We start from the raw sequence: 13116 nt of genomic DNA on the forward strand, positions 1-13116 counted from the left end.
GTTCATGATAAACTTGGTATGAAAAAGATAGAGGACTTTTTTAATAGCATTATTTTATTTTTGAATTAGCATACATCAGTAATATGAGAGGGTTTCGTTGTGATAATTCCATAGATTTGTACAGTGTACTTTGAACAAGTTCACCGCTCCATTATATTCCCATTCCCCTCTTTCAGTGTTTGGAGGGTTTTATTATCCTGTTGTCATATACACATGCATAATATATTTTAATCATCTTCACCCCTCAGTATCCTTTTCTTTTCTCCCTCCCTTCACCTGCTGACCTACCATCCCAGACCATCTCCCTTTCACATTCATATTTCATTATTATCATCATCATCATTTCAGGTCTAGGTTCCACAAATGAGTGAAAGCATGTAACATTTGATTTTCTGAGCTAGGCTTATCTCACTCAACATGATGATCTTCTGTTCCATCCATTTTCCTGCAAATGACAATTTCATTACTCATTGGATGAGTAATATTCCATCATACACACACACACACACACACATATATACACATATATATGTGTGAGTGTGTATATAAATATATATATATATATATATATATATATATATATATATATGCCATATTTTCTTTATCCATTCATTGGCTGTTGGATATCTTGGCTGATTGTACAGTTCAGCTTTTGTGAAAAGGGCTTCAATAAATATGGATATGCAGGTATCTCTCATATATTGATTTACATTCCTTCAGCTATATGCCCAAGAGTGGTATGGCTAGGTCACAGGTAGGTCTATTTTTAGTTTTTTGAGAAACTTCCATACTAATTTCATTTGTTGATTATTTTCTTGATGACTGCCAATCTGATAAGGGTGAGACAGAATTTTAGGGTGCTTTTGACTTGCATTTCCTTTATGTCTAAAGGATGTTAAAAATTTCCTCATGTACATAATCAGTCCTTTATATTTCTTCTTTTGAGAACTGTCTATTCAATTCATTTTCCCATTTGTTTTTGCTTGTTCTTTTGCTGCTTAGTTTTTTGAGCTCTTTATATATTCTGGATATGAATCCCTTATCTGCTGAATAGCTGGCAAAGATATTCTCCCATTCTGTGGGTTGTCAGCTGATTCTGGTACTTGTTTCTTTTGATGTGTTTCATTTGTCAATTCTTGCTCTTATTTCCTGGGCAACTGGAGTCCTATCCAGAAAATAACATTACCTATGCTTATTATCTTCCAGAGTTATTCCTATTTTTTTCCTGTAATAGTTTCAAGTTTTCAGGTTTTATATCAAGATCTTTGATCCATTTGGAGTTTATTTTTGTATAAGGTAAGAGTAGGAGTCTAGTTTCAGTCTTCTGCATGTAGATAACCAGTTTTTCCAGCATCACTTGTTGAAGAGGCTATCTTTTTTCCAGTGTATGTTTTTGGCTTCTTTGTAAAAGATCACATAGCCATAACTGAGTGGTTTTATTTCTGGGTCTTCTATTCTGTTCCATTGATCTTCACGTGTGTTTTTGTGCCAGTACCATGCTGTTTTTGTTACTATGGCTGTGTAGCATAATTTGAAGTAGAAAGGACATTTTTTTAAGTGCATGAGATTAAAAATATTTTGACAGGTGTGGTAACCTTGTGCTGTTACTGGAATAGGAATAAGCCTCTATCTGGAACTTGTTTTATGATACTGGATTTTGTGCTCAGTCAGGGTTTTGCACTACTAATTGAGCCACATCACCACCCCTCTATCTGGAACTTTCTACTCAAAGTTAACTGGATCCTGGATTTTCAAAATTGTTAAAAAAAAAAAAAGCCCTCTTTGATTGTAAAGAAGAAGCTCAGCAATTTAAGAGAAGCAAATTATTTTGTTTTCTAATGACTCTAGCCTTTCTACTAATTTGTATTTAAAATACTACACTAAAGGGTGAAAACAATCGACTTACACAGGATAGCTTGCTTATTCTACAATTAGGTTAACAAACTTTTGTGCCTCTTTTTGGGAACTGCATAACATACCTTAACATATGCTCTATAGAACTTTCCAACTGGATAAGGTGGGAAGATTAAGGACAATTCTAGAAACATAAAATTAGATAAACCATGATGGGTTCCAATTATATTAAATAACTTTACCAATTTTTGATGGAAATAGTGTCTCATCATCCAACTGGTCCTGAACCCAGGTCATCAAATAATCAATATACTTTGGTGCAGAGCACTTAATAGGCTTCTTTATGTTTGTTCCATCTGCCCAATGATACTCATATCTGCAGTGGAAAAATAAAAAGCATACAGAGCATCAGTATGCTTATAAATGTACAAATATACATGTTTTAAACAATCTGTTCCTCCAAATAAAGGTGAATTTAAAAATATCCATTTTACTATCTTACATTCATCACAGCTCAAAGTAAGCAGATCACCTCAAACTCATTTTTTGTGTTTTGATGTTCTCCTCTTGTGTCTGAATTTTCTTAAGCATCTTTCCCTCTATAGAGCAGAATCACATATTGCCAAAGTAGAAAAACTAGCTGTCTTTGAACTTTATGGCTGCTTTTCTTCCTTAAATAACATTTCTCCTATGTAGTGTAATGCTTTTTAACTTAGGGACTTTAAGTTTGGGGTAAAGGAGAATGAATGACACAGAAACTTTAAGATTATTGAAAAAGAAAATGATCCAATATTTGAATACATGTGCCTGAGGAGCTAAATAATATGACTTTAAAGAAAATTAGCAAGTCAAAAATATGCATATGCAGAACTAACCATGTAATAGCAAAATTAAAAGTTATCTATTTTCACATGAAATTTAAAACATGTGAAGTAAACACTAGTAATAACCAGAATTAAGTACTAAAATGGATTCCATTTTAAATTGCCCTTTTCCTTTAAGAAATCTTCCCAAACTAGTAACAGAAATTCATTCTGTCTTTGATGAAACTAGGAAACACCTGTGTCTCTGAACCACGGTTTTTAAAAACAAAGAGCTACCTACTTCATGTAAACTCAAACAGGTTGAGGAAGACCAAAGGAAGCACCTGTGCCCTCAAAGTCAACAGAGGACTGTTCTCCAAAGTAAACAGTCCCCAGAGAGGTAAAAACCACCAAACCTAACTTTAACAGACAAGGTCTATAAGGAAGCAGGGGTTTGAGAGGCACTGGACCTTGAAAAACTCTGCAAGCTACTCATCTCCATGGGCTAGAAAGAAGTGAAAGTTCAGACACAACTTTGTGCCTTTGCTACTGTAGTCCTCCATTCTCTTTACTGAGAATTGCCAGCTTATGTTTTATTTCCTTACCTGGTATCACTATGCCTTTCCTGAACTCATGCCGTTGTGGAAGTTCTCTAATTGGTTGACTAAATTCTTTATATTCATGACAGTGTATGAGGCAATATTTTTGTGCAATTACTATGGCTTGAAATAAAATATATGAAGAATGAGAGGTTTTACATTTAGGTATCACTAAATAAATGGTAGCTGTCGTTGTTATTATTAGTAATAGTAATAATATAAGCTAGTTTCAAAAATGTACTGATCCAACCAACATTTATTGAATGCTAACTAGATAGTAGGTACTGCCTTTGCACCAAAAGGGATTTAAAAGAATAAATCTAATGGTTAAATAAGACATGTATGAATAAGAGTGGTAGCACAATGGGGGAGTGTTTGGCTAGCATGGGTGAGAAATGCAATCACTATAAAAGTGAAAAAGTTATAGAGATCACACCTAGAATGAAGAAATCAGAAGGTTATGGAGAAAGAAGCATTTGACTTAGGCCTTGACGATGATATTCTGAAACAAAGATAAAATTATAAGAGGAAAATGGAAGAGAAGAAAAATGTCTGAAAGAAAAACATAATGAGCAAGTTTTCAGAAAGCAGAAGTAACAGAGGGAACAGCAAGATGTTTCCTGCATCTACTTTGGGTAGAGAAGGAAAGATACATACCCAAATAGGAAAGACAGTATAGGGGGGATGATAAAAAGTTCAAGCTAAGGAATCTGAACTTGATATACTAGTCATTGGCAAACCACTGAAGGAATTCCTAAGTACAGAGAGTATATAGTCAGAAACCATCTTCTTATCTGAGAACCATAAAATAAAAATGAGAACTGATCATTAACCATGTCTTACTTTGGTCCAGCTGACATCACTGGACAACTTTCTTCTGTACAGAAATCTGTAATGGTTCCATAAAGCATGTTGATCTGATTGAAGAAATCTACAGCTGAAAAACAAACATCAATTATGTGTAAACATAAACAGAATGATTAAAATTAATTTTTACTTTTATTTAAGCAAATTTTTTAACTTTTCATTGTTCATTTTCCCTACAAAGAATAGGTAAAAAGCATACACAGAAACCTCAGCTTTTTACTACATTGATATTAGAAGTTTGTGTTCATCAAGAAACTCCATTAAGTGAGCAAAAAAGCAAGCAAAGAACAGAAAAATTATTTATAACACACACAACAAAAATCTTGAATCCACAATATACAAAGAACTTCTCAGATCACTAAGAAAAAGGACAACATATTGGAAAATGTAACAGTTTAAACTGTCATTTCACAAAACAACTTTCTAGATGGTCAAAAAATTCTGTGAACCCGGGTGCTGGTGGCTCACACTTGTAATCTTAGCTACTTGGGAGGCTGAGATCAGGAAGACCTCAGTTGATGGCCAGCCTAGGCAAAAAAGTTTGCAAGACCCCATCCCAATGGGAGGGAAAAAAAAGCTGCACATGGTGGCACACACTTATCATCCCAGCTATGGTGGGAAATGTAAAATAGTTGGATCACTGTCCAGGCTGGCCTGGGCAAAAAGCAAAACCATATCTCCAAAATAACCAGAGCAAAAAGGGGTATCATTCAAGTGGTAGAGCACTTGCCTAGCAAGCATGAAACCCCACTACCATGGGAAGGAAAAAAAAATCCTATCAAAAGATTCTGGCAATTACAGAACTGCAAATGTGATGTAAATGTCACTCAACAGTCCCCCAAAAAGGCTAAAATTTATTTGAAAATGCAAAGAGCCAAGACTATTCCAACGTGTTCTGTGTGTATGTGTGTGTGTGAAAGAGAGACAGGTTTGAGCTTGGGGTTTCACTCTTGCAAAGCAGACATTCTACCACTTGAGCCACACACCTCCAGTCCACTTTGTTCTGGTTATTTTGGAGATGGGGTCTCTTGAACTATTTGCCTAGGCTGGCCCTGAACTGAGATACTCCTGATCTCAGTCTCCCAAGTAGCTAGGCGAGTCACTGGCGCCTGGCTCCAACACATTCTATTTCTTTTAATTAGCATATTATTGTTGTACTGGGGATGTATGGTGACATTTACAAAAGTGCTTACAATATACCTTAATTAGATTCACCCCTTCCATAATTCTCCTTTATCCTCCTTCTCCCTTCTTGGAACATTTTCAACAGGTATCATTGTTCTATTTTCATACGAGTACATAGTATTTCTACCATATTCCCCTCCTTCACCTTTTCCTTATGTCCTTTCCCCTCCCATTGGTACCAACCCCCTGCCAGGAACTGTTTTACATTCCTGTCCTTCATTTTTGAAAAGGACATTTTTGTTTAAGATAACTACATAATGATATATATATCATTATGACAGTTCCACCTATGTATGTATTATATCCCAAATTGGTTCATCCCCTCCATTTTTCTCTTTTCTACCTTAGTCCTCTTCTTATGGTGATTTCAACAGGTTTAAATATTCTATATTCATTCTTGGATAGAAAGTAGATCAACCATATTCACTTTCTTTACTTCCTTCTTTTACCCTCCTCATCCTAGTAGTGCCCTCTCCTTAGTGTGATCTGATTTTCATTCTTGTCCTTCATTGTATAGGGTCTGTTCATTATTAAGTGGGATTTTTTTTTGCCTTGGTATTATACCTGTATGTGCATTGTGCTTAAGTCAACCTAACCTCCCTCCACTGGCTTCCTTGACTTTTTCCTCCTATCCTATTCAACATATTCTTACTGGCAAACAAAGTGCACACTGAGATTTATAAACTACAAAGAATAAAACAGTATGGTCTTGTAGACCAAGGGAACAGAAGAGAGATCAAACACAGATGCAAGCATACATGAAACACCTGAAAGCCATGATTACAAAACAGCAAACATAAATACAGTCTTTTCATAAAGATATCTGAGTCAACTGGTTACCACAATGGAAAATTTTTCAAATTAAAACTTGATTTTAGAAACAGAACCAAGTGGAATGATGGGAAGAGGAAAAAAGGATGGAAACTATTCTCCCCCCAAAAATAAATTAGTACAAGATTCAGAGGGAAATGAAGAAAACGGATACACAGATCCAGACTCCAACAAAACAAAGATAGTCTATACCAAGGAACCCAATGAAGCCCACAAGAACATCCTGAAAAAAGAAATCCTGCAAGTAAATCAATCAGAATTTCATAGAGATGATATTAGACATGGTCAACCAAAATGTACAGGAGGCACTCAAGAAATTCCAAGACAACAAAAATAAGGAATATGAAAAAAACACAAAAACAAATGAACACACAGGAGTCCTAAATAAACACCAAAATGAAAAGAGAACATCATAAGTAGAGAGATAAGTGAATTAAGGACAAAAATTGACAATATTAAAGAGGAAGTGATCCATGATATGAAAAACCTCAGAAAAAAGAATGAAACAGAAGTACAAAACAAAATGGAAAGCCACTCCAGCAGATTAGAACAAGCAGAAGACAGACTCTTAGAACTAGAAGATGAAATGGTAAACGAAAAACTGAAGAACTATTAGTCAGACAACTCAAGACATGTGAAAAGAATATACAAGAACTCACCAACTCCATCAAAAGACCAAACCTGAGAATCATGGGCATTGAAGAAGGAGAAGAGGTGTAAGCAAAAGGGATTCATAATATATTCAACAAAATAATAATAGAAAATTTCCCAAATCTAGAGAAAACTATGCCCATTCAGGTACAGGAAGACACCAAACAGACTTGACCAAAGTAATACTACTCCACAACATATTATCATTAAAACAACAAGCACAGAAAATAGAGAAAGAATATTGAAGGCTGTAAGAGAGAAAAAAAATAAATAAAATACAAAGGTAAACCCATCAAAATCACAGCAGATTTCTCAATGGAAACCTTAAAATCAAGAAGAGCATGGAGTGAGGTCTTCCGGGCACTGAATGAAAATAACTTCAACCCTAGGATACTGTACCCAGCAAAACTATCATTCAAAATAGATGGAGCAATAAAAGTCTTCACGTTAAGCAGAAACTAAAACAATATATGATCACCAAGCCACACTACAAAAGATTCTTCAAGTAATTCTGCACACACAAAGTGAGGGCAAACAAAACCATGAAAGGGTAGGCAGTACCAAATCACAGGAGAAGAAAAGGTAAGAAAGCAGAGAGTAACATTGATTCAGCTGCACACAATCAAACCCTTAAACAACAAAGACAACTAAATGACAGGAATCACCACGTATTTATCAATACTAACACTGAATGTTAACAGACTTAATTCCCCCATCAAAAGACAGCCATTTGGCAAACTGGATTAAAAAAGAAGATACAACAATCTGCTGCCTATAGGAGACCCACTTCATCTACAGAAACAAGCACTGGCTGAGGGTGAAAGGCTGGAAAAAGATCTACCAAGCCAATGGCCCTTGAAAACAGGCAGGGGTAGCAATAATTACCTCAGACAAAGAAGACTTCAAACTTACATGGATCAAACGAGATGAAGAAGGACACTCCATACTAATAAAAGGGGAAATACACCAAATGGAAATAACAATTATTAACCTATATGCACTCAACGTCAATCCACCCAATTTCATCAAACATACTCTGAAGAACCTAAAAACATATATAGACTCCAACACAGTGGTAGTGGGAGAATTTAATACCCTCCCCATCACCAATAGATAGGTCATCCAAACAAGAAAAAAAATAAAGAAATTCTAGAACTAAATCATACCATAGATCAAATAGACCTAGCTGATGTCTACAAAATATTTCATCCAACTTTGCACAATATACATTCTTCTCTGCAGCTCATGGAACCTTCTCCAAAACTGTTATCTTAGGGCACAAAGCAAGCCTCAGCAAATATAAGAAAATAGAAATAATCCCATGCATTCTATCTGATCACAATGCACTAAAACTAGAAATCAACAACAAAAACAACAGTAAAAAACATGCAAACAATTGGAAGCTGAACAACACATATGCTCAATGACCAATGGGTCACTGATGAAATAAAAGAGGAAATTTAAAAGTTCCTGGAAGTTAATGAACATGAAGACACGACCTACCAGAACCTATCAGACACAGCAAAGGCAGTCCTACGAGGAAAGTTTATAGCCATGAGCGTATATTAAAAACACAGAAAGATCTCAAATCAATGACCTAATGCTACATCTCAATCTCCTAGAAAAACAACAAGCAAGTCCCAAAACAAGCAGAAGGAGAGAAATAATAAAAATAAGGGCTGAAATCAATGAAATACAGACAAACAAACAAACAAAAAAAAACCATACAATCAATGAAACAAAAAGCTGACTCTTTAAAAAAATAAATAAGATTGACAACCCCTGGCAACCTGACTAAAATGAGGAAAGAAAAAACCCAAATCAGTAAAATCACAAATGGAAAAGTGGAGATAACAACAAACAACACGGAAATCCAGGAAATCATCAAAGACTACTTTGAGAACATACATTTTAATAATTTGAAAATCTTGAAGAAATGGACAGATTTCTAGATACTTACAACCATCAAAAACTAAACCAAGAGGATATTAATCATCTAAATAGATCTATAACACAAAATGAAATGGAAGCAGTAATAAAGAGTCTCCCAAAAAAGAAAAGTCCAGGACCTGATGGATTCTCTACTGAATTCTATCAGACCTTTAAAGAAGAACTAATACCAACCCTCCTTAAACTGTTCCATGAAACTGAAAGAGAAAGAACACTGCCTAACTCATTTTATGAAGCCAATATTACTCTCATCCCAAAACCAGACAAAGACACCTCCAAAATGGAGAACTACAGGCCAATTTCCCTAATGAACATTGATGCAAAAATCCTCAATAAAATAATAGCAAACCGAATCCAACAACACATCAAAAAGATCATTCACCATGACCAAGTAGGCTTCATCCCAGGAATGCAGGGGTGGTTCAACATACGCAAATCAATAAATGTAACACACCACATTAACAGAAGCAAAGACAAAAACCACTTGATCATCTCAATAGATGCAGAAAAAGCCTTTGACAAAATCCAACACCACTTCATGATAAAAGCTCTAAGAAAACTAGGAATAGAAGGAATATACCTCAACATTGTAAAGGCTATATATGACAAACCTACAGCCAACATCATACTTAATGGTGAAAAACTGAAACCATGACCCCTAAAATCAGGAACAAGAGAATGGTGCCCAATATTCCCACTCCTATTCAACATAGTACTAGAATTCCTAGCCAGAGCAATTAGGCAATAAGAAGAAATAAAAGGAATACAAATAGGTAAAGAAACTGTCAAAATATCCGTATTTGCACACAATATAATCCTATACCTTAAAGACCCAAAAAACTCTACCGAAAAACTATTAGACACCATATACAGCTATAGCAAGGTGGCAGGATACAAAATCCATGGTTATCTGTCTGTAAAAAACTGAAACTAGATCCATGTGTATCACCCTGTACTACTATGAACTCAAAATGGATCAAAGACCTAAATATCAGACCCAGAACTCTGAAGTAAGTTACAGGAAGGAGCAGGAAACACTCTGGAACTAATAGATATAGGCAAGGACTTCCTCAATAGAACCACAGCAGCTCAGCAACTAAGAGAAAGAATGGACAAATGGGACTTCATAAAATTAAAAGGCTTCTGGACAACAAAAGAAATGGTCTCTAAACTGAACAGACCACCCACACAGTGGGAGAAAATATTTGCCAGCTATATATCAGACAAAGGACTGATAACCAGAATATACAGGGAACTTAAGAAACTAGACTCTCCTAAAACCAATGAACTGATTAAGAAATGGGCAACTGAACTAAACAGAACTTTCTCAAAAGAAGAAATTCAAATGGCTAAAAAACATGAAAAAATGCTCACCATCTCTAGCCATAAAGGAAATGCAAATCAAAACCACACTAAGATTCCACCTCATCCCTGTTAGAATAGCCATCATCAAAAACACCAACAACAAGAAGTGTTGGCGAGGATGTGGGGAGAAAAAGGAACCCTAATCCACTGCTGGTAGGAATGCAAGCTAGTGCAACCACTCTGGAAAAAAATGTGGAGGCTTCTTAAAAATCTAAACATAGATCTGCCATATGATCCAGCAATCCCACTCCTAGGGATATACTCAAAGGAATGCAACACAGGCTACTCCAAAGGCACCTGCACACCCATGTTTATTGCAGCACTATTCACAATAGCCAAGTTATGGAAACAACCAAGATGCCCCACTACTGATGAGTGGATTAAGAAAATGTGGTATTTTTACACAATGGAATTTTATGCAGCCATGAAGAAGAATGAAATCTTGTCATTTGCAGGTAAATGGGTGGAACTGGAGAACATCATTCTGAGCGAGGTCAGCCAGGCTCAGAAGACCAAAAATTGTATGTTCTCCCTCATATGCGGACTTTAGATCTAGGGCAAATGCAGCAATGTGGTTGGACTTGGATCACAGGACAAGGGGAGAGCACATACGGGAGATACAGGAATAGGTAGAAAACCCAAAACATGAAAGCATTTGATGTCCCCACTCCAGAGGAACTAATACAGAAACCTTTAAGCGACAGAGGTTATCATGAGCAGGGGATCAGTAGCCAATGTAAAGGTCAGTTAGAGTTGAATCAACATGGTTCATAACACATGGGTACATGAAAGCAATAATAAGAATCTCTCTGAATAGCTAACCTTAACTCAACTAGCAAAAATGCTTTGTCTTTCTTATTATGCTTATGTCTTCTTTTCAACAAAATTAAAGGTAAGGGCAGAACAGGTTCTGCCTGGAAGAAGGGGGTTGGGGGGAGGAAGGTGAGGGTGGGGGGTGGGGAGAAATGACCCAAACAATGTATGCACATATGAATAAATGAATAACTAAAAAAAAAACCTTGACTTTTGCTGGGTGTGGTTGCAAAGCACTTGGGAGCCAAAGGTAAAACGACTGAGAGTTGGAAGGCCAACCGAGATATATTCTGAGACTCTATCTCCAAAAGAAAAATGATGAAGCAAAAAATCAACTCTATTCACCCATACTTAAAAGTAATTCCAAGTGAACTGTACCTCTCCATGTGTACAGGCTATACAAAAAAATTTAAAAGAGCATGGGAAAATATGCCCATGATTTGGCAGCAATATATTTCCTAAGGACACAAAACCCACTAATTATAAAGGAATAGTTTTCATATGTTTCATTAGATTTATTCCTAGACTCTTTCTTCCTTTCTAGTCATCACATCTTTTATTCTTTTTCCTCCTACTGTACTGGATGACCACTAGTACTGTTAAATATTCTTGACCCATTCCTAATCTGAGAAAAAACTTCTACATTTCACTATTATGATGTTTATTATAATTTTTGTAAATAGATAGGCTTTATCAGAAGTAAGTACTTGAGTAAAGAGTATGCAGAGGACTGAAGGGGTGGGGTGTTTGTGTTTCACAGGTGTGGAAGGGGAACTGCATGGTAGAGGTGACCCAGAACTGAGCATTTCATATCTAGTTGGTAAACCTGGTGCATCACCATGCTGGCTGAAGGCTTGTGTGTCTCTGAACACTACCTTCCAGGGTTTTTCACCCAACTTTTAAAAAGGCCTCGCCCACTGTGAAGATTTCTATCACAAAGAATCAGTGGCTCTTAACATTCACCAGGGAATATGCCACCAAGACAAGAACAGGAAAAACTGGTCAAGAACTCAAAGAAGCGGCATTGAAACCATCAATGGAAAAAATTTTTTAAATTGATCAGATGAAAAGATGATTTGTTGTTCGAGGGGCTGCTGTGGGTCTTGGAGCCACTGTGCTACTATGGCTTGAGAATGTCTAATGAGATTGAACCTATTGAAAAGGCTATCCCTCAGTGTGTGAGGGATAGAATTCATTCTACCTATACGTACTTAGCAGGAAGTATTGGCTTAACACCTTTGTCTGCCTTGGCAGTAACCACAACTCCTGCTCTTACGAATTTCATGATGAGAGGCTCTTGGGTAACAACTCGTGCAGCCTTTGCAGCCACGATTTGAGCTAAAATGCTGGTATAGTACATACTGCATAATCAGAGCCCAGGCTTAAAGCTTCTTTGCTACATTCTAGTGTGATGGGTGCAATGGTGGTTCCTCTGACAGTATTAGGGGGTCCTCTTCTCATGAGAACTGCATGGTACACAGCCAGCATGTGGGAGGCCTCTCTATCATGTGTGCACCCAGTGAGAAGTGTCTGAACATGGGAGCACTCCTGGGAGTGGGCCTGGGTCTTCTCCTTGTGTTCTTCACTAGGATCCATGGTTTCTTCCACTTTCTACTGCAGCTGGTGCTACCTGTACTCAATGTATGGTGGATTAGTTCTTTTCAGCATATTCCTTCTGTACAAAACTCAGAAAGTAATCAAACATGCAGAAATAACACCAATGTATGGAGTTCAAAACTATGATCCTATCAATTTGATGTTGGGAATCTACATGGATACGCTAAATATATGTATGCACATTGCAACTATGCTAGCAACTGGAAGCAACAGAGAGAAATGAACTGACAGCTTATGTCTTCTCCACTACATCAGATGTGTTACTGTTCAACAGAGACAGATGTTCATTACACAGTTTAGACAAGCAGCTTTCATTGAGGTTTAGAAGATAAGAACATGTCAACATATATAAAGTGTTCCAATAATGTGACCCTTTGGGCCTGCTTTTTCTTCTAGAGAATTCAGCAGATCTTTCCAAACAAGCACATCCATTTCCAACTCTCATGCTTGAGTAATTCTAAAATTCTTTAATGAATGTGAAAAGTAAGGTTTGTGTTATGACAAGTATTTTTTTTAATTTATTAGATTAAGTAAAATTCAGCAAACTGATTACCTATGTATTTGGTGGATCCAGAGTTATT

At 36.4% G+C, this 13116-nt stretch overlaps 1 protein-coding gene, 1 long non-coding RNA gene and 1 pseudogene across 2 annotated transcripts in view; 2 read left to right on the forward strand and 1 right to left on the reverse strand.

The window, feature by feature from the left end:
* LOC141410959 (uncharacterized) overlaps positions 1-13116 on the forward strand; it is a 50719-nt gene that overhangs the window by 13947 nt on the left and 23656 nt on the right. The gene's annotated exons all lie outside the window — the stretch shown is intronic.
* Positions 1-13116, reverse strand: part of Mob1b (MOB kinase activator 1B) — a 67166-nt gene that overhangs the window by 10591 nt on the left and 43459 nt on the right. Inside the window, exons 3-4 of the mRNA XM_074042045.1 lie at positions 4100-4193; positions 2097-2230 (exon numbers count right to left, since the gene is read on the reverse strand). Coding sequence (XP_073898146.1) covers positions 2097-2230; positions 4100-4193 — 228 coding nt within the window. The remainder of the gene's footprint in view (positions 1-2096; positions 2231-4099; positions 4194-13116) is intronic.
* LOC141411033 (growth hormone-inducible transmembrane protein pseudogene) lies at positions 4551-12758 on the forward strand (annotated as a pseudogene).

The sequence above is a fragment of the Castor canadensis genome, chromosome 9, assembly GCF_047511655.1.
Source record: "Castor canadensis chromosome 9, mCasCan1.hap1v2, whole genome shotgun sequence".
NCBI lineage: Eukaryota > Metazoa > Chordata > Mammalia > Rodentia > Castoridae > Castor > Castor canadensis.